Source organism: Falco cherrug, chromosome 8 (genome assembly GCF_023634085.1).
Source record: "Falco cherrug isolate bFalChe1 chromosome 8, bFalChe1.pri, whole genome shotgun sequence".
Classification (NCBI taxonomy): Eukaryota; Metazoa; Chordata; class Aves; order Falconiformes; family Falconidae; genus Falco; species Falco cherrug.
In genome coordinates this window covers 52,997,588-53,023,420 of record NC_073704.1, presented here as the reverse complement: position 1 = coordinate 53,023,420, position 25,833 = coordinate 52,997,588, and the positions used below count along the sequence as shown (strand labels likewise).

Here is a 25,833-nt window from a genome sequence, read left to right as displayed (position 1 = left end):
TAAAACAAGAAATTTAAGCGCTCTGAAGCAAGGACTTCCCATGTCCTTGCTTAGAAAGGACACCTATCTGGAGCCTAAATACAAGAGCGAGTTTCATACAAAATGGGCTGATGGACACGTATTCTTCCACATAGAAGTGGAAGGCTTCTGTCTGCCACCTCAGGAATAACTTTGCCAAACTCTGGTCTTTATGGTAAAGCTCAAATTGAGGTAGCAGAGTTGGACATGTATGACATCTCAAAGATGACTTTTATCCCACTTGACTGATGTGTTTTGTGTCAGGGTACGGTGGACTGGTTGGTCAGTTCAAAACCTGTGGTGCTGGAGAAGGGACTAAGGAGACACACCATTCCCTGGGGACACACAGCGCTCACTCAGTCAAACACTTCAAGGGACACACACCTTGGGAGCAAACAGATGAACTCCACCATGCTGTGCCTTAAAAAAATTCATTGGGACATACAGTCCTATGTTGTCTTCAAAAAAGAAGTGAAAGTACCTCCTGCTATTTTAATTACCTGCTATTGTCTGGTAATGAATGAGCTGGGAACTGGTTTTGTGTGGCTCAGAGCCACACGGTGTCTGGGGATTTTGTCAAATAAAATGTATTCCAGAAATCAGTGCGTTATCTGTGCCAAGCCTTCCGTTAGCAGGGGTAACAAGAAGAAACTCTTCCATTCCTCTAGATTCTTGAAACTGGGAAACTATCCAGGAAATATTGGATTTTACATAGCCAGTAGCTGTATTTGTCTTTTATTGTCCAAGGTGTAAATGAGCAGTGGGAAAAGCACACAGCCGGGATATTTTAATATACAGGCTGATACCGGGACTTTTTCACAGGTCTTGCTTAAGGGTCTTTTATTTAACAGTATTTCCCTTGCTGCAAATCTTGCTTGCAGAAGCAGAACAGGACCTTCATGCTTTCTGATTTGGAGGTCTTGCAACTTTCAAGCTTTCGGCAAAGATGGGAACCAAGGTTCTCCCTGATTTGAAAATGAGAACTTGGTATGAGAATGCCTGCAGAGACCAAGAACTGCCATTATGGTGTTTTGAGAAAGAGTTATCTTTGGGGAAATACGTGTGTGGGCTTAGGCCAGGACTGACTTTTTAGGTTTTATGGCTAAAATTATAAGACGGGGAAACATGCTTTTAGCCCAGGAGCAGCATCTCACCCTTGAAGAGCAGCGGGCTCTGCTTGATCAGTCTCAGTGCACCCCAGTTTTGCACCTGGTTGTTGCAGGAGGCATCACATGGATTTCTGTGAGAAATCTGGGCACTCAGAGTGTCTTTAGCGTGAGTCTAAACCTTGATTTTTCCAGCTCACTCCTGTGCCAGAGGAGGTTATGTCACAGATGTGCATCGAGTTACTCCCTGTTTCTGAACTACTGAGATAAAGCTTGAGATAGTTGCACATGTAATGTGTAATGGTGATGTTGCTTATGTCTCTGTCAAGTAAAATTATTTTGTGCAATAACTGGATTGCAAATATTCTTGTTTGAAAGTGCATACTAGACTCTGTCTTTGACATTTATGGAATGTGGAAGTGAAATGAATGACAATTAATGGGAATATTGCTGGGAAATAAGGTGCTTCATCAGTTCAGATCTCCTGAGCATAGGTATGTTGTGTTTGTCATTTGAACATACAGCCTGCTCTGCTAAGACTTCTGTATGACATGAGATAAGCAAGAGCCACTTATCTGGAAAATATCAGATAATCACATTATTAATATGGAATATACACCAAAAGTCAAGTTTATTTTTGTGCCTCTTTCATCATCATCTTTTTTTCATTAAACTGACATGTAGTTTGGTAGATGCAGTGGGCTTACTTCTGAGGAGCAATTCTAGTTAGGAAATGATCAAGACATTTCTGATTAAAGGCATGTTTGATCTTTGGTTTTATTCAGCATTTACAAAGTAGAAATGATTGTTACAACGTTGCTGCTGTGCTTTGTAGTGTACCTAAATTCTTGCCTACGTCTAAGCCAGAAATTTGGTTTTGCCATAGTGGTAGAGTATTTGGTAACCTCATTAAAATAAGCAGACCCTGTGTATCCAAAAAGTATTGTTATGTTTATCTGAAAATAAAAGGGGAATATTCAACATGTGAAGGGAGCTTTGGGAGTAAAATTTAAAGACTTGGAAATATTTTATAAGGAACAAAACATAGTGCCAAGGCCCTGCAGACTCCAGGTAGATGCGCAAGGTTGCAATATGTGATTGTATAGGGCTTTGCACGAGAGCTCTCCTGCAGCAGTTGTTTGTGAATCCCAAAGTAATTGTAGCAGCTGCCCTTCCTCCATGCAAATAACTGTGATCTTAGTCTAATGCTAATTTCATAAGTTAATTTTAGCTTATATTTTAGGTGACAGTCTAATAGTTTTTAAGGATTGTATTTACATGCATGAGCCGTGCAACAACATCCATTCAGATGTGGGTGTAAATTCTGTAATGCCTGCTCTGCTGCCTGGGAAATAGCAGAGCCAGGTTTCATCCTTCATTGTGTGAAGAGCAGAGACAGACGTGGCTGCTGGATGCCCACCTAACTTCCCTGCAAGGGGAGAGCCCCTAAGGTTTAGGCAGTGCCCGGAGACTCCCTGGGTCTGGATTTGTGTCCTACCTCTGTTGCACATTTCCCATGTAACTGTGAAACTGCTGCCCCTCTCTCTGGAGTTCTCAGACCTTCATCTGTATGAAGACCATGATAAAGCATTGCATTGTTTGGGATCACCGTGCAGCCCCAGATCCAATTTCCATCCAGGAAAGGCAAGAGCTGCTGTTGTAAGCTAAGGAAATTGCATGGACCAGCAGAAAGCTCAGGTTTTTTTCTGGGTTTGTTACTTGGAGCCCCTCATTCTTTGCCTGTCAGCCTGAGTCTGGGCAGTCTGTAAGCCTGAGGTGGGTGCTCTGGTCCTGAAGTCTCCCGAGGTCCCGCGGTGTTTGGCAGCCCCAGCACCTGCTCCCAAATGGCAGAGTGCTCCTAGTGCGTACTGATTGCCTGCGCAGCCCACACCTGGCAATTTTTAAAACATTTAAATAGCCTATCTTCTTTGCTTCATCTTGACAATTGATTTTAATCAGTATTATCAGCCGCTTAAAATACTTAATTCTCTGAAGCACTATAGCATTCAGCCTCCAGCAGATACGTGGAGCGGAGGTGCAGGATCAGTGATGTTATCAGTAGTTTTGTTTCAAACCAGCATAAAAGGAGAAAAATCTTATCCCTTCCCACCCACCCCACTGCTGCAATTTATTTGGTTTAAAAAAAAAAAAAAAAGGTACTCAAATAAACTAATCATATGACTGAGTTATTTTGATATGTGGAATGCTGTTTATTTCTGGCTTGTCAATACTTTAATTAATTTCAATCTGTTTCTAAAACAGAAGTTAAGTACATAATTGATTTGAATCTGTTAGAAGTTGTCCTGCCATCTGCACAGTCTGAAGTGAAGCAGCACAGGCAGTGTAGCATTTGAAGGCATTAAAAGAAATTATGTGCTTCTGGATTAATGCTGACTTCTGATTAATATTTTTGGGAGGCAGTAGAGAAGAATATGGTAACAGCTGGAAAGCCATAGATCAAATAATATCTTCCCTATTGTCATGTTTCTATATTGAGACACGTGTTGTTAGGTTTACTTATAAAATAATGTATCTTGATTTTTAAGTGTTTGACACTCAGCCTCTGATTTTATGCCTAGAAATAATCAGGGGAGTAGAAAAGAGGAGAGGCAAATGACAGCTTATTTGTAGTTAAAGACCTACATGAAATATCATGTCAGCTGGAGTTACAGAGGGACAAACCGTGGCGTGGTTGAAAACAAAGTGGAGTAGCTCTTCCGTGTATTCCCCATGCACTGAGGCCACTGTTAAATCAAGAAGAAAGCTTTTGTTCTAGGCTCCCACCACTTTTCAGTGAGAATTACACACGTCCCTTGTTACAAAGGGATCCCTCCTGCAGTCCCTGGCTACCTCCAGGAGATGCTCCAGGTGACCTCGGCAGGCAGTTACTCCTCTCCAGTTTGGAAACAGGCCATCCAGCCTCCTTCCTATCAGCTGTGCTCCTCTGCCCCCCAAAGCAAAGTGTTATTTATTCAAGCCTCAGCCTTTTCCATCTCTCTCCCTCTGGCAGGAGTGTCTGTGCAGTGCCCAGGGTGCTCTCAGCACTGAGCTGTTTATGAGGGATTTTTTCCCGCTGTGGTGGCGGGGAGGTCAGGGTGTGTGACATGTAACGAAAGCCAGGGGAGCAATGTGCGTGGTCTTACCAACATGACTGATCTGTGCAGTTTAATTGCTGCATAAAATATGCAAAAGCATTGAGGTAATTTAGAAAAGGTAAGGTGTTTACAGGAAAGTAGAAATTGAGCTTGAAATAATAATTACACTTTTTTTTCTTCTCGTTAATGACTATACAGAAGAGCCTTTTAAATATGTCCATATGTGGGTTTTAAGCATTCATTCCATACCAGTATTTCACCTTTTTCCTTAAGTGGTTTCTGTATTCTTACTAACCAACAACCATTTTGTCTGAATCTCATTTCCTCATAATAGCAAACCCATCAATCCCTGCTTTATTAAACAGGGAAGCATGCTTAGAAGCCAGAGCACTCAGATTTGATCAAACATGTTAGGCAAACCATTGATTTTAATTTACAGCAATATCCACTTCTTCCATTATTAACAGCTTTGAATTACTGAGACTGAATAATTAACAAATATTCCTACTGGATGATAGGTTATTAAAAAGGCAGATTTACAGAAACATAGCCCAGATGAACATCCTTCCTGCCCCCCCAGTGATGCATATGCCTATTTAATGTTCCCCAGGGGAGCAATGCAGCATGGCACGAGGGAAATGCTCTTTGGAGAGATCTCCCAAATGCTTCCGAAACGATTATCACAGCAAATGCTCCATAGACAAGTGTGCCAGTGTGTGTTTCTGACCTGCTGGTGCCTGTTCAGAGCCCTGGGCTGTGGCCAGCCAAGTTAAATGATGCAGACCAGGATGCCAGTACTGTCAGGGCAGGGTTGCCTGTGTACACTGGGTGGGAAATGTGGGCTTAAAACATTGCCCTGCTTCTTGGCTGAAGCACCCCTCAGTCTTCAACCAGGGCAACACCTGGTGAGACGTGGCCCGGTGCTGGCCTCCTCTGGCACTTCCAGAGATCGTTTTGATGAGTAAAACTCAAAATCTCTGTGCACCAAGGACCTGAGGTGGGTGGTTCGTTTTGTGTTTGTTGACTTGCACATCTCTCTGCAGCTGATGAGGCTGGAAGGGATGGAGGTCTGTAATGGGCAATAAGCTTGTTCGCGGAGGAAGATGCCTGGGAGCACAGAGCAGATCTAAGTCTGTGCCTGCTATTATGGTCCCTATCCTTCTTCAGGAGCCCAAATGAGAGGAAAATGTCTGGGATTCTTACAGAAGGAGACGACCTCTACCTGCCTAGCAAGAACAAATCTCCCTTCCACCCAAAACCACAACCCTGCACTCTGGGTGTCATTGCTTAGCAATACCCAACCGAAATTCAGTGTCGGTCTTCCACGCCAAACCTGGCCGGTTACAACTTCCTTGCAGCTGTAGGAGTTTTCTCTTCAATGCAGAAAATCGTGCTGCTGAGGAAGAGCATCGAGGTGTCTGCAGCTATTTCAGTCCTAGCTGCATGGCGAAAATAATCATTCCTCTCCACCTCCAGAGCCCTTTTCTCTGGCATCCCTCAAGCCCCCTCCTCCCCTCAGTCGCACAGAACCGTCCTGAGGGAAGCAGTGTGCACTGTGAGGGGTCAGCAGCACGTCGGGGTGCCCAGCTTGCCCCTGCTGCGCTGCCTCACCCAGCTGTGCGGTAGGTGGATGCTGCCACCACTGGGGAGGCAGCAGCTGATGTGGTATGAAGAGCTTATCCTGGTGCTGGGGGACAGGGCATCCTTCTGGGGACAATAGCAGGTGGCAGCCTGGGTGTTTGTCAAGGCTTGCTGTATAGGCACAGCTCTTTCCAGTGTGAGATGAGTGGGTGGTTCAGTTCACCCGTGCGTTTACTACACGTTGTATTGATTACTGTGAAATGTTTATGTCCGAGTGCAAGCCCATTGCCTTTAGGATCAGAACAATTCAAGGAACAGGTCAAATCCAAATGTTTCACTCCCTCTCTCTACCTCCCTCCGTGGGACGAGGCCCCAGGGCATCCTTGACACCAAGCACAGCTGCCAGCCTGAGAGCCAGTGTCCCTGCTGTGGTGGGGGGACAGGGGTCTCTCAGCAGGCAGCCTCACAACCCTAAGGCTTCCCCTAAAAAAGAGCCAGTGGGCTCAGTCTCCTGCCCCCCTCCCAAGGCACTGCAGGGGGAATTGAGAAACCTCATCCATGGCTGATGGCCAGTTCACCCCCCCAGCAAGGCTCGGGGATGAGGGAGGTGTCTCTCCCCCTCTGTACATGCAGAGTGCAGATGCAAGGTGCTCAAATAACGCAGTGATGAGAATTGCTTAGGAACAGCAGAAGGACGGGTGAAGCTAAGATAAGACAAAATATAAATCTAACTCAGCCTGGCTCTGTATAAACTAAACCATCATCATCCTCTTTACCACTGTGCCAGCATGTATGTGCTGCCATGCTCACTCGGGAGGAAAAGGAACATCTTTTGTATGGTGCTATTCAGTGTGGTTTGACATTTTGTTCCACAGATGCAGCCACGGAGCAATGTAGCCTATTGTGAAGGCTTATTTAGACAGGTACAATTACAGCTTGGCAGTGAAGGTGCCTTTGATCCCAGTATCCGCATTGTTCCTGAGGCTTTTCATCCCACCGGGTACCCAGCTAGAAGGCACGTGGCTGAGACCTGCCTTTGAAGTTGTTTCTTTTCCATTTTGTAGATTCATAGAATCTTTTAGGTTGGAAAAGACCTTTAAGATCATCCCTTTAATTTTCATGGTGTCTTCTTCTGCTGATGAACATTATTAATGAAGGCTCTGGCATTCAGTTGTGCTCAAAATACTGATGCTTGGCAAGTGTCTGACCTTTCCCAGCTCTGCAGCAGCTATCTGCAGGAGGAGGGCAAGTGGGGGCACCCAGAGAGGTCTGTGTGGCTCCAGCAGAGGAGAGTCGCCTTGTGCATCCCGCTGTGCAGGGTGTCCGTGGTGAAGGACCCGCTCCCGGCTGCTCATCCTTTTCCGAAGGGCTTTGCTGCAGTGCAGGTTCATGTGTCAGCAGCTCCCAGCTCCCTTCCTACCAAAATCTCCAATGCAGGACTTTGCTTCTGAGGAAAAATGAGATCTGTCAGATCTGATGTATGTGGGGATGGATGGGAAAGAGGGAAAGTTATTTCTGGCGGGGATGGGAGGAGTGACATCCTATTCTAGGAGCAGCCATGTGGCCAGTGACCAGTTCTGTAGGGTGGCTTGCGATTTTAGTGTTAGGATAAGGAGTTAGATGTCAGTTACCTTCAGTTTTGAGGAAAGAATCTTTGTATACAATTTGGAGTGGTCACTGGTGATTAAGCAGCACAGAAACTGATGCCATTTGCTTGAATTTATGTTTAGCTTGTTACTACAAGACAAGGAGGAAAGCTGCCCAGAGAGAGTGTTCACCACGTACTGAGAGTTTGAAAGACAGACCAGAAAGAGGAAGGCAAAGGAATCCACTAAGAGCTGTTAAACACAAGCCCGTGGTGACACAGATGTTTGTGGCATGAGAGAGCATGCAAAAGAGGCACTGCTATATGCATGTAGGCATTTCATCTCCTACTGGCCACTGTCAGACAGAATGATGGATGAAGCAGATCCTTTTGATCTATTTTCTTCTGTTAAATGTGAGGAAGTATGACTGGACCAGTGTAGGCAAATTGCAGGCAGCAATTGCAGTGTAATGTAATTGCAAGAACTGCAAACACAAAATCCACTCATTGCAAAAGTTGTCCAAGAACTAATGACCCAAGGTGTCAGGAAGAAATGCTTTCCAGTAAAAGCTGGTAAAGCCACATTTAGTTCAGACAGAGCCTTGTCAACATTTATGAATGTACCAAAGGATTTGTCCAGAGCTACCGGCTTTTTGGAGCCTTAATTGTCCTCATTGAAGTTGTGCTAAGTGCAAACTCCTTCAGAGGCTAAGTAAAAACACATCTTGACTTTGCCTTTCTCCTATTTTAGCATCTATAGTTGGCTTGAACAAAAGTGTCTCGCTGGATGCAAACCCATGGTTATGTCTGACCCCTTCAGCAGAACCCCAAGGACTGTCCTGCATTGAGCAGGAGTGGATTTACTATTAGCACTTAAAACTGGCAGGGCAAAAGAAGCAGTCATGCCTTTGCCTCTGGGCTGGGATCATTCATTCCAACACAGGACAACCCCCTCTTCCTTACCGGGTACCCTTCACCCTGAGCCACCCCTCTCCTGGTACACTGGTACCCCAGCACCTCCAGAAGGATGCCTGCCTGGCACTGCTCAGGGATTTTTTTGCCTGAACACCTGGTGGAGAGGTGGGATACACCCAACTGTTCACTCTACATGACATTTTATCAATCTCTTCGTTTTAACACAGGAGATTATCTGGAATTAAAAGTGATCTGTGCTCGCACAGGTGAGAAAGCACTGCTTGGCACAGGGACACAGATTTATGAAGCCAGGATGTGCAGTTGCCTTGGACCTCTTTCTTGTTATAGCCATATAATTGCACTTGTTTTGAGCCTGCATAGATCTGCCTGGTGCTGTTTTCTCCTACAAAAGTAGTGTGAGGCCAGGGCATCTCCTTTCCTCTTCAATTACTCATAAACATCCTCACCCATCTGGATGAGCTTATAGCTGGTGATGTATTTCCTTGTAAAACACTGGAAATTGAAGAATTCCTAAGATACTGTTCGTACTCAATATGAAGAGTCCAACTTCAGCAGGCTGCGATCTGACCCTCTGGTGCAGCTGGCAGTGGACAAAAAAGTCATACTGAGAGCAGCATTGCTGTTAGGGACAAAAACGGAGGCTGGGATTAGGTGGTTGTGCCACGTGCAGGCTCAGGGTGAAGGCAGTTGCTAGAAGCTTATTAACATGGCACAGGTAGTGGAGGCAGGACTTCAGCAGCTTCTTGCCTTTTTTAGCTTTGCCAGAATCAGGAGAATTCAGTGAGATAAAGTGTAAAAGTCTGAAATGCATTTAGTAAATAATAAGCGACCCCAGAGGAAGTCATAAAACAGAGTCACAGTTCATTTTTTTCAGTTAACGGAACAATCTCACAACATTAATCCTGGTGCTGAATACCAGCTCCGTACGCTGTGAAGAAATTTCCCTGCTGAATTAGTGTCAAGTGCTGCTCGTAATGCCAGTTTATTTCTAGCCACCCTCGATAACACAAACACACTCCTGTTCTCACCCATCTAATGTAAGAGGGAAAGTTACCCAAGCAGGTGAAGGTTTAGGATGCATTTTGTTCTGGATACGTAATTAGAAATAGCTTTAAAGGAAAAGTGGCTCAAAAGTTTGCAATGAAACCAGTTTTATGAGGAACAGAACACTATTAATTGCAAGTTTTGTATGACCTTTGCAGGCTCCAAAAAAAGCCCCAACAACAGTTTTTGAAGCTTTTAACATCATACTTGTAGAAATGCAGACTCCAAATATCTCCAATGTTGTGTTGTCGTGTTATCCTTCCTTTTTGATTTCTTTCTCTTCATTAACTGAAAGAGATTGTGGATGTCAGGGAGGAGGAAATTGGGCACTTCCTTTAAAAAATAATTAAAATATTACAAAATAATAAAATATTTAAAAATATTAATAGAATATTTATTTTATTTTTCTTAATTCTGGAAAAGTTATCAAATGGGAAAAAAAAAAAGCACGCCACAATGCCTCTTGTTCTGTGGCACCTGGTAAAGGGAAGAGAGAACAAGGGAAAAGATTACACAGAGGGTTTCAACATTCAAGTTGTAAAGTGCGCATCTTGAGGAAAACCTTGGGGAAAACAAAGGAAAACTGAAAGGAAAGAAAACAAAAACTGCATAGAAAATAACATTATTTATTGGGGTGAAAAGAGAATGAAAACATTTTTGTCCAGAGGCTCTGAATTGGAAGGGACTTTCAGAAGTCAGGCATGGTTCACTCCAGCTCTTGGGAATGGGCTCCTCCACTGTGTGCGTCGGCTTATCCACCATGGGGAGACCTGGGTGGCCACGGGCGTTGTGGACATCCTTTGCCTGTAGCCTTTCTGCTGATGAGCACAAGCCTCGGATTTCCCCATAAATATGAAATGCTCGTTGTTGCTGGTCTGGGTGGGAAGGCTGCCTTGCTGTGGCAGGCGTGGGGATGCTGCTCTGATGCCCGCCCAGAGGAGTGCCTGTGCCTGGCACCTCCCTGGACCATCCCCTCCTGTAGAGGGATGAAGCTGGGTTAATTATCATTGATAATATACAGCTGTGGGCTGGCTTCAGGGCGGTGGGTTGGGCGATGTAGATGAGGTGCAGCTGTGGCTGGTTCCTGCTAAGAGGTTGAGAGCCAATGAAGAGAGGCAGCCGAGGGAGAGAAGGTGAGAGAGGCAGAAGCAAGAGGAGAGAGAACACGTGCTCCGGATGAGGTGAGACGAGGAGAAGGCAGCAGAGGGGCTGTATGAAGGGTATGCTGGTATGAGGTGGTAAAAGACCTTGTTGCAGCTTGATAGTTTGGAGAGTGCTGTGACACCCTCCTAGTGCTGCTGCAGCTTCTTTTCTTTTCTCTTTTGTTTCTTTGTGCTCCCCAGTTCGAGTGAGGGCTTTGGCATAGCGGAGAAGATCGTGCTGCTCACCTTCATCTCCACCGTGATACTGATGGCCATCCTGGGGAACCTGCTGGTGATGGTGGCTGTGTGCCGGGACAGGCAGCTCAGGTGAGCCCACCCAGCCGGGCACCACCTGCCCTTCCATGTGGAGGCGCAGGGGGAAATCCCCACCTAAACCCCCCCATTCCCACAGCTGAGGGCACAAACTGCTGCGGTGAAGGGTGCCCCTGGCCATGCGTCGCACCGTGGCGATGTCAGGCTCTTGCACTGGCCTCAGTGCGTCCCCACTCGGGTTTACACTGCGGCAGTGGGATCATGTATTATCCATCCTCTACATTTTTAGCGCACTCAGTGTAAAACACCCAGGTAAATCACTGAAAAGCAGAGCTAAGCAGCACCTCCTTGGAGAAGCGGGTTGGCCTCTATCCCTTTTCTGTCTCAAATTTCTGAACAATCCTAACATCGGAAAACCACACAGATCAAGGTCCTGTTAAAGTTGTGCTGCATTGCTGCAGCTTGGCAGATGCTGCCAGTGATTTGGGGGGGGTGGGGGGTGGGCAGGGGGCACAGGCAAAACTCCTGTCTCAAGGCTTGCTGCTACCCCTGGGAGCTGTCAGACCAGCTGCAAGAGCAGAGTGAGATATTCAAGAGCCTCTATTCATATTCTGCGTGGGATTTTTAATGGATTTAATTCTATTTTATTGTTATGATTTAAAAAGTACTCTTCAAGTTAAAATTACAGTTTCAGTCTAGATTCTTCTCAGTGCTTTCTGGAAGGATTTTCTCAATTTGCAAGTTAAAATAAAATCCCCCTTCTCCACCCCAAACTCTCCAATGCAAGCTGTGAGGCTGAGCCACATGCAGAGGCCTGTGAGCATCTATTTGCCTCTTTTATGTGAGCAGAAAGATGTGTTTGTGCAGGGAATGTGGTGGATATTAAGCTGTAAAACCAGGAACAAGCTAGGGATGACCCTATAATGGGAGGAACACATTATAGAGAACCTTTTAGTGTGATGGAGCAAATTAGGCGCAAACACAAGCTGAAATGTCTGTCTACATGTAGAGGATGCTGCACTGAAACTATTCCACCCTGATTTTGTGATCTTGTCTGCAGGAAAATCAAGACCAATTATTTCATTGTCTCCCTTGCCTTTGCTGACCTGCTGGTGTCAGTGCTGGTGATGCCGTTTGGAGCCATTGAGTTGGTTCAGGACAACTGGATCTATGGAGACATGTTCTGCCTGGTCCGAACGTCCCTCGATGTCCTACTCACCACAGCGTCAATCCTGCACCTGTGCTGTATCTCTCTGGACAGGTATGAACAGAAGGGCATTGAGAATAATTACAGTTGCTTTCAATTTCTTCAGTGTTGTTGCTCGTCCAGCGGTAGCCAAAGGACAAATATGAACCTGCTGGGTACCACAGAGCAATAAATCTCTCTCAGTAGCTGGTTTTGGAGAGAGTTCTCTGAATCCTCATGAGTGCAGAAAAACTTTAAAAGGAATGAGATTTGTACGAAAAGAGCAAGCCAGGTTCTCAGCTGCTTTGTGGCAGAGCTCTGTTTACATTACTGATCAGACGTAAGAAGTTTCTTCTTTAAAGTGCAGAAAAGACACCTCAAAGATGTACCCGAAGGGAAGACCTGCAGCTGTCACAGCTGGAGGTGCATCCTGCATTGCGGAGGTGCATCCTTTTGGCAGGGACGTTGCTCCCTGCCAGGGGCTGCAGAGGGGGCTTGGCTGGTGAACAGCTCGATGTGTGGTGCTGACCCCCACCTTCCCAGGGACTGAAATGCTAAATTACTTGCCTTTCTCTCTCTTGTCCAAAAAATATTGGACATGTCTTACAAGTGCTATCAAAACTACAGTTCCTGCTATTAGCAGCCATATAGGTAGATGAAAACCAATATTACTAAGTGACACGTTGTGCTTTATATTACTAGATTATATGGAGAAAGAGCTAAAAGAGCAGCCCCCCCCTAAACGTTATGGGATATTTTTCTAAGGCATCCATTTGTGCATCTCTGCTAGTGAAGGCTAACAAGGAGGTAAATAAAGCTGGTGAAATGGGTGCGTAGGCTTTGTGGGAGATCCTAAAAACTTTCTTTTCTTTCAAACTTTTCTTGAAAAATTAAAATGAGGCCAATATCCTAAATAACTTATGGCAAACAATTCTGTTTTACTGTTGTCTGCAGTTTTTCAGGGTAAATGGCAGAACTTTTCATACAGAATATCAAGAATTTTTTACTAGGTAAATACTTAGAAGAAATAATTTTGACCGTCTATTCTAATAAGCAATATTTAGAGCTTTTATTTGAGCTCTGTGCAGAGATTTCAATACCTTTAAAAATACTATTACTTATTAGTAATAATATGGCCAAAATAACCATAATCATACTCATCATCATGACAACTGGTATTCAAATAGCATCTTTCGTCCGGAGTCTGTATGCAGCCAGACTTCAAAAGATACTTGATTAACTTCTCTATTGATGGGCAGCGCTCCTTTGTTGTGGGAGAGAGGGGCACCGGCACATGCCGTATTGTATCCAGAGAGAAGCTGATGTGCAATAGCTACAGCACGTTTCCTTATCTGGAAGTTCAGATGGCTGGAACACAAATAGGAAGCTCATTATCTTAAAAACGTTGACAAATTGCCACTTTGAGCCAATTACCAGTAAAGCAGATGTTAGGCACTGCACTCTGGATGTGGCCTTGTTATATAAAATGTTGGAGTTCGATTCTCCGGGCTCTTCATTAAACGTGGTGGGTTGTGTAGACAAGGAGACATGAGGGGAAAATATTATTTTCCCCCCTCCCCTGCACACCCTCATCTCTGGCACCTGCAAGGGATGAGGTACCTCGTGTGGGGTCCACAGAAGGGAAACTCCCCCCTTTCTCCTGCATATGCCACCCTCATGCAGACCCCTGCTGTGTCATGGGCTCTTGCTGCTGCTGCCTGTGCCCATCGGTCCCCATGTTCCTGGGACAGCCTTGTCTGGGGGTGGGGAAGGGGTTGGGGCACCCTGGGCTCTATGACTGTTGAAATGTGTGGCTCAGAGTTAATGTATTAGGGATACAGAACAGAGATTACGGTTTTATAAGGAAAATTTTCTTTGTAAACAGATCTGAGGCAGAGTTTGCAAACACCCAGCTCAGTAGAAGGAGCTGGAAATGGAAAAAATAACCCAACCAAAGAAAGCCCTAAGATGAGATGGATTAGATTATTCTGTACTAAATGAAACATTCGGATCAGAATGTAAACACCAGGAGCTCTGCTGGTCCCTCTATGCTCTTTTATTCTCTGTCCAGAGTCATGAATTCTCTCCACCAGATGCAGAGTTGCTGTAGCAATGGGTGAGCATCACTGCTTACAGTAACACATAGGTGATTCCCCTTCTTTTGGACAGAGAGAAATGGGGAGCTGAGTCTGGGGATGCCCACTTCACCCCCCCCATCCCAAGCCAATGCTTTAATCACTAGACTACTACACAGAAGAGGAGAACAGCTGTCTTGAAAGAAAGCAGGGGTTGGAACTGTGTTTTGGAAGAAACTAATTCTCTAGGTTTGTTCCACATGTGTTCTGAGAAGGTTTTGGGAAGGTGCAGCACCCCCTGCCCTGGCATCTGAAGGTGATGGACGCTGTGCTTGAACGACTCCCACATCAGCCTTGCTCCATTGAAGTGCCTCGTCCTTCTGTGATAAAATTATCCTGCTTTTAAAGATTTCTGCTTACTGAGTGTGCATTTGAGGCAATTGCTGCAACAGAAACACTCTTCCTATTTCTTCAGGATTAAAAAGATTCTTTACAGTAGAATTAAAAATTGACACACACGCTGGCTAAAAAACCCACCCACATCCACCAATCTTGGTGCCAAATTGATTGAAAAAAAGTGCTTAGAGCTCTGAATTTGAAGGTCCCAAAAGCTGAGATCATCTTAAGTGTTACAGCAAAAGAAAAATCTTCCCCAGAATGCCTGCAAACTTTTTCCCTATGAATACACTGACAGAGAGGGATCCCTCAATATTTGCAGTCCCCCTAACATGAGCCATATTAGACTAGGCAGTAGTTCAAATTACTTGAAAATAAGCCAAGGATGAATTAATTAATTGAGTGATGCGTGTGCTGAAAAGCTCTGCAAGTTCAGGGGTGAGGGAGCGGAGCTGTGTTATCTGGGATACAGAAACACAGCAGCAATTTTTGACAACTGAGCAACCTGAAATTGCCAGATGTCTGGGATTTATTTCAGGACACACAAATGCTCTTTCTCTTTCGCATGTGTTGACCATACATGTGCTGTTCTTTGCTCCCAGGCAGAGAGATAGGAAAGGTTCCCCAAGCGGGTGTCTGGATGCAGCCTGACATGGATAATTATCGCAGCCTTTATCGTTTGCTGCCTTCACACTGAAGAATGATGCCTCTGCAGACTAGCTGTAGAGCTGAGCTAAATTTTAGGTAATCTCTGGTACTGTGTTTTTCTTGTTTCTCTTCTCAAAATTACTTTATTAAGTGCTTGTTAGAGCAGTGACCACCACACACAACACCGTCAGCTGAGCACTAACAGCAACATCCCCGAGACAGGCTGCTCCTCTCCAAAGGAGGATTTTCCACAGAAACTTTTATCTGTCTTCTAATCTTTGCAGGGCATATGTAGCTGTCCTAGCCATTCAGTCTTGCTGTAGAAGCTCACCTTGGATGGTATTTTGACTCCATGGGTAATCATTTGGAACTTTGCCACTGGCATGAAAAAAGCCAAGATTTCATCTCAGATGTTTCAAAATGCATGTTTCTTCTCCCAGTACAAGAAGGCACAATTAAGTCTGTGTTTGCTGACAGTGTCAGCTGAAAGAGAAAGCCCAAGATCTCTCTGTCTCATGTGAAGAAGAGAATCCCAAGTGTGGCTCTCATCACTCTCTGTTTGATCAGACACCGTGTATGAATCTGATTGAGTCCCAAGACTCCAGGCTTCTGGGTTCTCCCAGGACCAAACGTCAAGTTCAGACTACCCACCACGGTGCTCAAAACAGACCAAGGTGCCTCCTGGACTAGCTGTCCTGAACCGTTGTAAACAAAAATATTATGGAGGTGGGTCTGTCCCTAGTCATCTTCCTCTCTTAAAGCAGTATTTCTTTCTCTGATTGACTGACTGATTTATGTGATTTTCAAAATATGGCTTAGTAGGACACCAGTAGGGTACTGTAGCCATCGCTGAAGTTGTTTAACATCCACCTGGACATCATCCTTGAGCACAGAAACAGTCCTAACCTGACCAGGAATTTCTATGCTCATTCATGAGCTCTTTCATGTCCCAAACAGTCTATTAGAAAGACTTTCTTCCTGAATTAGCCATGTATTTTACATTTCTGCAGTGCTTGCTCAATGGCATGGTCAGAAAACATGTTGTATAGAAGAAGTTGCTTTCTACCATAAAGCAGCAGACCTCGATGCCTGCAGTTCCAAACTCTGATACCCCTCACACCTAGCAACACTATCAGGTCTAAACATTCACAAAGACCAAGGACATTAAATATTTTTCCTACCGTGCTTGTCTAATAACTTTTCTGATTGAAGTGAAACATGGGGTCTTTCCCTCCATCTCTCAGAGGAGGCATTTTGATGGAAAAAGACAGGGAAAACATAGACATTTTGATTCTGGCTCTTACCATGTCCTTAAGGTTGTCCCATGGTCTCCTCCTTGCTACATTGAGGGGGGTATTACTGTTGTGCCATGTCATGCTGCAGGTCACCTAGAGCCAGTGACAGTCCCACTTTACTCCTGTGTCCTTTTCGCAGAGATTAATTCACTTTTGCTGCCATGAATTTGGCTGCTGTTCCAAACCTGCTCAGCAAGCAGGACAACAGGGATTTTCAGCACAGCTTGGATGGGAGTGGTGGATACAGAATAATAGATCCATTTTCCATACTGAAAGAAAGCTATACCCCACCTTTTAAATCCACCTTTTTCTCCTTCCTGATGTACCAGCCCCTTGCTGGGACTGTCCTGGGAGCATCATCTCCAGGTGTGTTTTCGTCTGTGACCATCCTGAGAAGGGCAAGGAGAAAATCTTAATCTCACTTCATGTCAGTGCTAGAGATGAAAAAAAGTAAAAATATCCACACTTTAGTCATGTTTGAATACATAACAACTACAAAAAACTACTAAATTGCACCTATTTCTTGAGCACTTTGCCAGTTTTTAAAATCCTTTTCCTTTTGCAGACTGAACTCAAAAAGTTGTGCTGTTCCTGGTGCATATTAGTTAAAATGTGGGTACCTGATGGAGCAGCCTGATAGTGATTAATGACTCGATGGAGTAACCATCCCCTAACCCAGATGAGCGGTGTACTCAACATGTACTGTTCACAGCTAGGATTTAACACACTAGCACAGTCTCCTCATTTCTAGCTGCTTGCACCAAATTTTCCATTTGGGACTTGAGCTACAGGCTTTCAAGGTATACCTTTCCCTTGTCCTGTGCAAATATTAACTGAGATTTGAAAAGACTTCCAGCCAGTTTAATTGTTGCAGTATTCTGCAGTCATCTTCAAGCAACTTTCAGGTCAGCTCAAAATATTCACTCTGATATGAGCAAGAGCAATATGTCTTTCCTCCTTTTGTCTGCAGTCTCAGACCTAGGTTTTAAAGGTTTCTGGCAGAAACTTGAATTTCTGTGACCATTTTTGCTTGTTTTGGGGTGATTTTTTTTTCTTTTTTTTTTTTTTTTCCCCACGGTGAGAACTGACTCTTAAACAGTGTTAAGAGGACAGAGTAGGTGAGGAGGTAGTGGTGGATATCCCTGAAATGTCAGAGCAGGTAGATGGATGCCTGGGTTTCTGTGCAGGGAAGGGTGACTCAGCCCATCGTCGACCTGTTCTCCATCCCCACGGCCTCTCCGATCCTGGCAGCTGGCTTGGCGGAGCACTGACAGCACTGCTTCCTTCCCAGTATTTTATTTAGTTTTTGCTAGCTGTTGCTCTGTGTTCATTTAGCCTTTACGGGAGTATGCTGCTTCTAGCTGGTGTTTTTTCTGTGATTCATGTATTTGCTGCCTTCTGTTTTATTTCAGGGCATACAACTGTGGGGTTTTTTTTTAAGAAAACTGGGTGGTTAATCTAACCCTCAGGACTTAGTTTGGGAAGTCATTCTTTTCAACACTTTCAGAAAATGTTGCTTGAAAAGACTTTTATCTGATAATATCTTGTATCCATTTCCATTATGACCTCTGAAAAAGAAAGAAAGAAAGAAGGCATTCAGGCTTTAATTCTCAAAGGCATTTGAGAAAATCTGGAGAAATCACCACAGGGTAAATTGATTGTACTGGTCAGACACAGGGAGCAAAGAACTTCAGAGACTTAGAGACACTCTCAGTCTCATCTGAAAAAGTTTTTGTCCAAGGTGTCAGAGATAGCTCAGGACTCATTGAATCTGAATTTTGCTGTCACTGTGTTATGCTTTTTCATAATCTCTTTGGTATTCTAATATGAAAGAAATATTTAGCCTTGAATTATTTATTTATTGCACGTTTTATGCATACTTATCCATTCTTTGTCCTTATGCAATAAAAATAATTGCACTGCCTATAAATAGACCAAGAAGCTATGATACAGTCTCCAAATAGAGTTAACCTGTCAGGAAAGGTAATTTTCTTCTCTAATATTTGCAGTAGAATTTGCAGTAGAATTACTTCTCAAAGTCTTTGGGGAAAAAAACCCAAAACAACAGAGAAACGAATAGGTCCTAAATGTCTGTATTTCTGGGCTTAGGTGCACATCTGGCACCTCTGGTTTTCATGCAACCAAAGCATCCTGCACCCTGTCTCTGCCTCCTCCAGCTCTCCTGGCCGTGTCCCAGCCCGGGAAGCTTTCCTCCAAGTCTGTGTCTCTGCTGGGCACTAGGTACACTGTTTGCCTGGCGTGTGCGAAACATTTGCAATGTGCTGTATAACACACAACAAAATGGACCTAACTGTCTGTTTATTCAACGCTAATCTTACTGGGATTCAAACATACCCCATAATCACTGCTAAATAAAGGCTAAAGCAAAGCAGATGTATCCAAAGAGTGTTGGAGCACCAGAGTGGCAGATGCTCGTTGCGCCATTTACAAACATTAATTAACATTAATGTACTGTTCAGACATCAAATTAGCACGATCCCTTGAGAGAGATGATGTTTTCGAGACTCCCAAAGCCCGGTGCTCTGCCGTGGCAGCCCATCTGGAGAGGTAGCCCTCTCCCTGTGCCGGGTGGGAGGGCACGTGTGGGAGGCAGAGGAGCGGCGAGGTTGGGGTGGTCGCTGGCTCTGCCCACCCTGCCTGCTGCCTCCAGTGCTGCATCACATCGCTCCCCGTGCTCGTCTCTTTTGCACGGTGTCCCAGCTGGGGCACGGCAGGATTGACTGGCTCACCAAAGGGCTCAAGGTCCAGAGTGTGATGTCTTCCTCAAGGACGGGAAGAAAGCAGCTGAGCCAAACAGTGCTCTGTGAAACATCTGCTGGCTGGCCAGGGGCGGGGGGAGCTTATTAGTGGGGAGACTTATTAGGTTTTAAATAGCTATCAGTAAGTAAAGATTAGGCAGTCAGCAATCTGATTATATGACACAAATTCCAGCTATAGTTTTGAACCAGGCCATAAAGCCCCCATGCCCTTTTCAGCTAGAAAGGCATCTGATCTGGTACAGTTCCCAGGTGGAGGAACAGAGAGGCAGCGCGGGAAGGGGCTGAGCAAGAGCAAACAGAGACTGTCCGCAAGGGCTGCACGACGTGACACGTAGCTGCGGAGTTATCCCTGTCGTTGTTCAGCTCGGCAAGAAAACTAACGTGGGATTTGCAGAATTCAGGTCCGAGAGCATTAAGAAAAATAACAGAGCAGATGGCCGTGGCACAGCCGGAGGGATGCACTGTCCTTTATTAATCTTTACAAACCCTCTAGAAATATGGTAATTTATTTCACCACTGTTGCTGCCAATAACCCTCCACACACACTGACCCACATGGGGACCGTGAAGGAGTCCTCTATCTCTGTTTGGCAACATACGTTTGTTTGTATTACTAGCTAAATTTATCCAGTTCCAATTAACTGCTCTCTTTAGCATTTTTCTCAGTGTAATTATCTCAACACCAGCAGGCCGTTGTTTTTTCTAATAAGAATTTAATTTTGTTAGATGTAATCATTTTAGGACATTTTTTCTTTCTGGACCAGCGATGCATAACTTTGTTTTATTTGGCACACTTAGACGCCATAGCTTATTTGCTCGGTGGGAAAAGGGAAAAGAAAAAAAGCTGTTCTCTCTCCATCTCTCTCTAAAAAAAAAAATAAATAAAGAAAAAGTAAAAATCTGGTTATGCAGAGGCCAGAATCTGGTTTCACTGAAATATCAGCAAAACCAGTAGTGCTGTTTTAATTTCACACATGGACAAGTCAGCTGAGACCCTAGCTCCTTAAGTTCACCACTTGGTCAGGGTTCAGCTGAAGACTCTGGCCCAGTCTGGATTCGCGGAGGGAGTGCAGGAGTGAGCAAACCCACGCTCAGGTTTGGGCTTTGTGGAGCGCGCCAGAGCAGAGCTCTGAAATGGCAAGGATGGGGATTTTCCAAACTAGCCCAATTCTTATGTATAACTTGTGTCCTGCTAGGAGAAGCGGTGTTTTTCTTCTGAAATAAATGTCCCTGTCGCCTGCAAGAGTTTTCCATCAGTGCAGTTCAGCGCCTTCAGCATCGGAGCTGGCTGCCGGGGGGGAGCAGCCCCTGGAGCCCCTCTGCCGGGCTCAGCCTCCCCCCGGCTGTCGGCTCAGGTGTCCCCTGTGGTGGCAGCTGGCCAAGGCTGGCTGTCTTCTGATGGCACGTTTTGGCCTCTCTTGCCTTTGGAACTCACTGACAAATCATTCCCACTTTGGTGTTTAAGATGTGGTTCAGCAGACGCACAGAGGCACCGAGCCGGTACAGGCATGGCTGTTGCACCCTGACTTCGGGAGAGAGCTAACAGCACCCACGGTTTTCCCACCCTCTCGTCTTCTCTTTTCTAGATTGTTTAAGGGGGTTTAAAAAATTACTCAGTATGAGCATTGAGTAAATTTTCCTAGGCTCGTTTTGGCCCCAGTGATGATAAAACATATGGTATGTAAATAATTTTATACATGCACATGACACCAAATGGTTTTAAATGTGGGCCACCCACAGAACCAGTCTGTTTAGTAAAGACTGGGTATGTATTTGTCTGTCGGTGATATCTAAGGAGCTTCTTGCAGGCTAGCGTCTACGTACCCATAGCTCAAGAAAAATTGTATTGCACACCGGGGAGGTACTTTAATTTTTCTCCAAGGGCAAGGAATTATCTAATGCAGCTAAGTAATTATATTTCTATAATGCCCAGAAGGCAAGGAAAGAGCAGTGGTGTGGTTGGAGCATCCCTGACTCCAGGACTGCTCTCTGGACATGTGCCGGGGCAGCTTTTCCCTTTGCCATGGGCCTGAGGAGCCGCTTGGATGTCCAGGCTGATGGGTGGCCAGATGTGCTGGCTGCTGTATCACCGCTTGCTTCTTGCTAACCACAGAAACTGATGTATGTTAATGTTATTGGCCCAGCTTGTTATCTTGGACCTTTGATTTCAGTCTTGACCACAGATTCCGGTCACAAATGGTCACCAGCATCGTGTCCGTGTTTGATGAGTATGCATCACTACCGCAAATAGCCATCCTTGCCATGGACCACAGCTAAACCGTGCTGCTGTCAGATCTAGGTCACCAGTGTGTTGGGATGCAATGCTGTTCCTCAGTCTTAGTCTTCTCTTTTTGTTTACAAGAACCCAGAAGCTATAAACTTGTAATAACTACAGGTGTTATCATTTAAAAGTTGATGTGCTTTCCAAGAATCTTTCTTTCCTATTTTTTTTCTTGGAGGAAAGGCAGGGCATGATACAGGGAGTGTGCATGCATGTGTGTGCATGTATGTGTAGGATTTTTCATACAGGCAAAATGGCAACAACAAACACCCGTGACTTACAACACTTACATTTCCATGAAAGCCTTGGGCTGACACAGCGGATTCAGCGTTCAGTTATACAAGGCAAGACTATAACTGAGGTTCATTTTCTGTCTATTTTCTCTTTGGCTTCACAGCTTCCCTCTTATCTGCCATCTCCTGTCGTCACATATACACAAGTTTAACATTAGGCAAGCTGTCCATGGATCCTGCTGCCGAGGAATGTGATATTATGTCTTCTCCACCCAAAGTGCTGAAGGCTGTTAGGTACAAATGTGTTGCTGATGTACAGTTCACCAAGCGTTTATATCTGCTTTCTGGTTTTACGCATAGCACTGACTGTAAAGAGGAGCTTGGCGGCAGGCAAAGCGCCAGTCCTGTTGGGAAAGGATAAAACATTTGGATCTTACAGCTCCTGAACGCTGTGTATAGGAGTGACTGCAGCAGCTCCTGCTGGTGATGCCTGTAGGAGCGTGGAGGAGATCACCCCGCAGACTGGGGCACTGACTCACCGAATCTGCGCGGTTTTTATAGCTTTTGTGAACCAGTTAGGAGTGTACCCGCATCCCCTTGGAGGTGCTGGGAGAGTGTTTGTAACGCAAGGGCTCTGCTTTTGGGAACTGATCCACGTGGCCCTAATCAGTTCCCCTCTACACCTATATTGCTGGAACTTCTACTGGAAGACCAGGGAGCATCACATTTATGTTCCTTGAGACAGAGTCGGGCCACTGCACTGTGTCACAGAGCCACCAAGTGATGCTGGGCAGGTCACAAACCCTCAGTAGGCAGACATATCTGCAGTGGCCATAAGAGCTGTAAGGAAGACCATAGGAGCTATGGATTTCTTCTTTTGAGCCATCTTTTAAACTGTTAGCGCTTGATTCATTCATGTGGCAAATGTGTAATATGGGAAAGGAAAAGTATTATAATAACCTTTGCTTTATGGAGCTAGTTGGAAGATCTACAGCTCCAGGAAGGGATTCTTGTATTTCCCCTTCAGCAAAGAATGTCATAACAGAGGTGGAGGGGAGGGTGTGTTTCGTGTCATCTGCTCTGCTGTAGGTAACAGGGACATTTTCAAGGAACTGCAGAAACATGGGTCTTGGCTGAGAGTAGTAAGAATTATTATTTAATTAAAGTTGGACATCATATTAATCATGTGTATGTATTACACTTTATATTCATCCATCACACTGTCATACCAGTAAATAATAGATATTCTTTATGAGCAGAGGAAAACAGCTTTAGCTTTAAAGGAAGCAGAGAAGCAAAATAAAAAAATGCCTTTATTTCAGCTTTTGACTAAAACTATTGATAATCCTAGAGATATAATTACTTTTCTTCTCAGTGAATAAATAGCTGCTTAAATGCCTCAACCATCACATACATCAAATCACCAGCTACTGCAAAAATTGGTGTGACTTCAATGACTTCTGTTAGCATACAGAGATTTCAATTATCTGACTGTCAGGGCCATTGAATGAAAATCCTGCTGAGCTTTGGAAAAGTGGACGGTGGGCTTTGCTGCCTCCTTTGCCATTAGCAAAACTGTCACCCGCACTCTGATTGCAGAACCTTGTTGCTGATAACAGTGTAGGGCAAGAGGAATGCAGCTCAGCTTTCTGAACACAAGGGAAATCACAGTAGCAGCAGTTAGCAAAAAAAGAAAAATTAAAAAAAAAAAAATAATAATCTTTTGACATGTAAGTGGAGGAAAATTGCTGCTGAATCACTGGGAAGGAAGAAATATGAGAGCTTAAGATGTCATTTTTACAGGCATAATTTTTACTCTAATGGCCTTTAATAGCATGTACAAGTCAGTGTAATGCTGTCAGCTGCAGAGAGATAGAAGTACAGAAATGTAATAACTCAAACTGCTTGGAAGAATTGTTTTCCTGCTGCAGTTAATTAGCACAGCATCGTGGTTTTCCTTTTCTGTTTGCTTATTCAGCTTGTGAAATGGTAGCTGGTTTCTTGGTTGTTCTTTTCTGTTTATTTATTGAATTTCTTCTTTTGCCCTTTCTGCAAATAAATGTCGTCTCTTGTGACTTGCCGTAACTTGCCATCAGGCATGTCACAGGAATCCTTTGATGTCCAGCACTGGGTGGCACTTACTAGTAGGTGTCTCTCAGGCAGTAAACAGTTAAATATGCCGGATTATATCTCCCTTGTGTTTGGAGTTGAAGAGCGGTTGCAGGTAATGCAAGAGAAGCACCATCTGTCCTAATAAGCAGTCAAAAACATCACCGAAAATACCTGTTTGAATTCAAAGGTCAGTTTGTTTCCTAGGGGAAGGAAATCTGGAGAGCAGGGGGAAATCCAAAAGCAATAAGCTGCAGCAACACGGGACAAGGTTACACAAACATATTGTAGTTGTCACAAGGAGGGTAGTTATCCTAGGAACAAAGAAAATATTTATTCTATCCTCTGAAATCATTAAGATGCTGACATCTGACCACGATGGTCCTCATTGTCTGATAGACTCAGAAAAATGTAGGGTGGAAGGGACCTCTGGAGGTCTCTGATCCAGCCCTCCCCTCAAACCAGGGGCCAACTCAAGCTTAAATCTGTCTTGCTTTGGTTAGGTCACTCAGGGCCTTACCCGGTTGGGTTTTGCGTATCTTCGAGGCTGGATACCCTCGCTCGTTGAAGTCATGACCCAAAGACGGCAAGCTCCACAACTAAGTAAACCCTGTTCCTGTAAACTATCCAGCTTCTCCTTCCCCGCTGTGGGCGGGCTGGGAGGGCCGTGGTGGGGGGGACAGGAGCCAGACCCACGGACTGCCATGGCTGGGCGGGAGGGACATCAGCCCTGTGCTCTGAAGGAACAGTTACTGTCAAATATGCCATTTCTTTGCAAGTGAAACTGTTCAGAGGAACAGGCTGATTTTCATGCACTCACGAAACCAGAAGAGAACGTAGAAATAATGAAATTGAAATAGTTGAATGCTTGTTTCAACATTTTCCCCCTGTGACATTTTGAATCTTGTTTCAAAGAGACTTGTAAAAAATGTTTTCTTTTGACACTTTGATATTATTTCAACCCTTTGTGTGGAATATATCATCTGATTTTATCAAAATATAGCAATTCAGTTGACGCCACATGACTTTAAAAAAAAGGTCTTAAAAAAATTCATAAATCCTTAGATTTTTGTGCCTGTTTAGCATGAAACTGTTGGTTCCCACTCAAATCTTGGTGAATTAAATTGTGCACCTCAAGGACGTCTTTCTAATACATACGAATAAAACATGTGCATGTGTGCATTCACATATGTCTAATGTGCTGCTGGCACTTAGAAATTCTGATGGGCATCTCAGTTTAGTGGTCCAGCGGTAGTTGTGTTTGCTAATTTAATGTTTCTAATTCAAGCTTCTGCTAACCTCATAAAATCGACTTTTGCTGGCATTCAGCAGTGAGGCTCTCTCTACGTACACATCATACCTTGATGTTGGGGCTTGACTCAAAAAAATCCCTGTCAGGAGTTCATTCGTTCCCTTTATAAATAATTATTGGAACTGCGGCCACTTGTTCAATGCAGTGCTCATCTCCTATGGGGCGCCGTACAGCATCATTTCTGTGCTTACCCCATCTGGAAATGACATCTGCCAGCTGATCATTATTCATTCACTAAGAAAATGTATTAATCAGGCACATAACTGAATGATAGAGTTGGTTATTTAGAAGACCTGAGAATTTATGGGCTCTTGTGTCTCTGGACCTTGGTTCCCTGTTGCAGTTCTGGGAGCATCAGTACTGGCCTGTTCCTACACACTGAGCTGAAATCCAAAAATCTAAGGGTCACAAATAATTAATTTGGAACCTGAAAGAGACTTTCAGGTCAGGACCACCAAAAATCTGCACCAGGATGATATGGTTGCTCATCTGCTATGCTTATGGGCATATATTAATTTCAGAGCAATGAGATTTCCAGGTTTAGGTTCGATACAGCTTCCTGATGTAGAAATCTGCTAGCAGGTGGGTAGCACAGGGACCAGACAAACGGGAGATCCGATTTTTTATCGTTTTGAGAAGAAATTTCTAGTTCAGAACTAGTTGTTGTTTTAAGAGCGGGGACCTGTTGTACTATGAATATGTTGGATGGATCAGGAGGAGAAAGGAGCGTGCAGGGCAA

At 44.5% G+C, this 25,833-nt stretch overlaps 1 protein-coding gene across 6 annotated transcripts in view; it reads left to right on the top strand.

The window, feature by feature from the left end:
* The window catches only part of HTR4 (5-hydroxytryptamine receptor 4), a 146,342-nt gene that overhangs the window by 56,452 nt on the left and 64,057 nt on the right, over positions 1-25,833 (top strand). For all 6 annotated transcript variants that reach the window (XR_008733511.1, XR_008733510.1, XM_055718201.1 and 3 more), the window contains 2 exons: positions 10,709-10,834; positions 11,841-12,041. Coding sequence is in view for 4 of the 6 variants with exons in the window: in XM_055718201.1 (XP_055574176.1) it covers positions 10,709-10,834; positions 11,841-12,041 (327 nt within the window). In the remaining 2 variants the exon portion in view is untranslated. The remainder of the gene's footprint in view (positions 1-10,708; positions 10,835-11,840; positions 12,042-25,833) is intronic.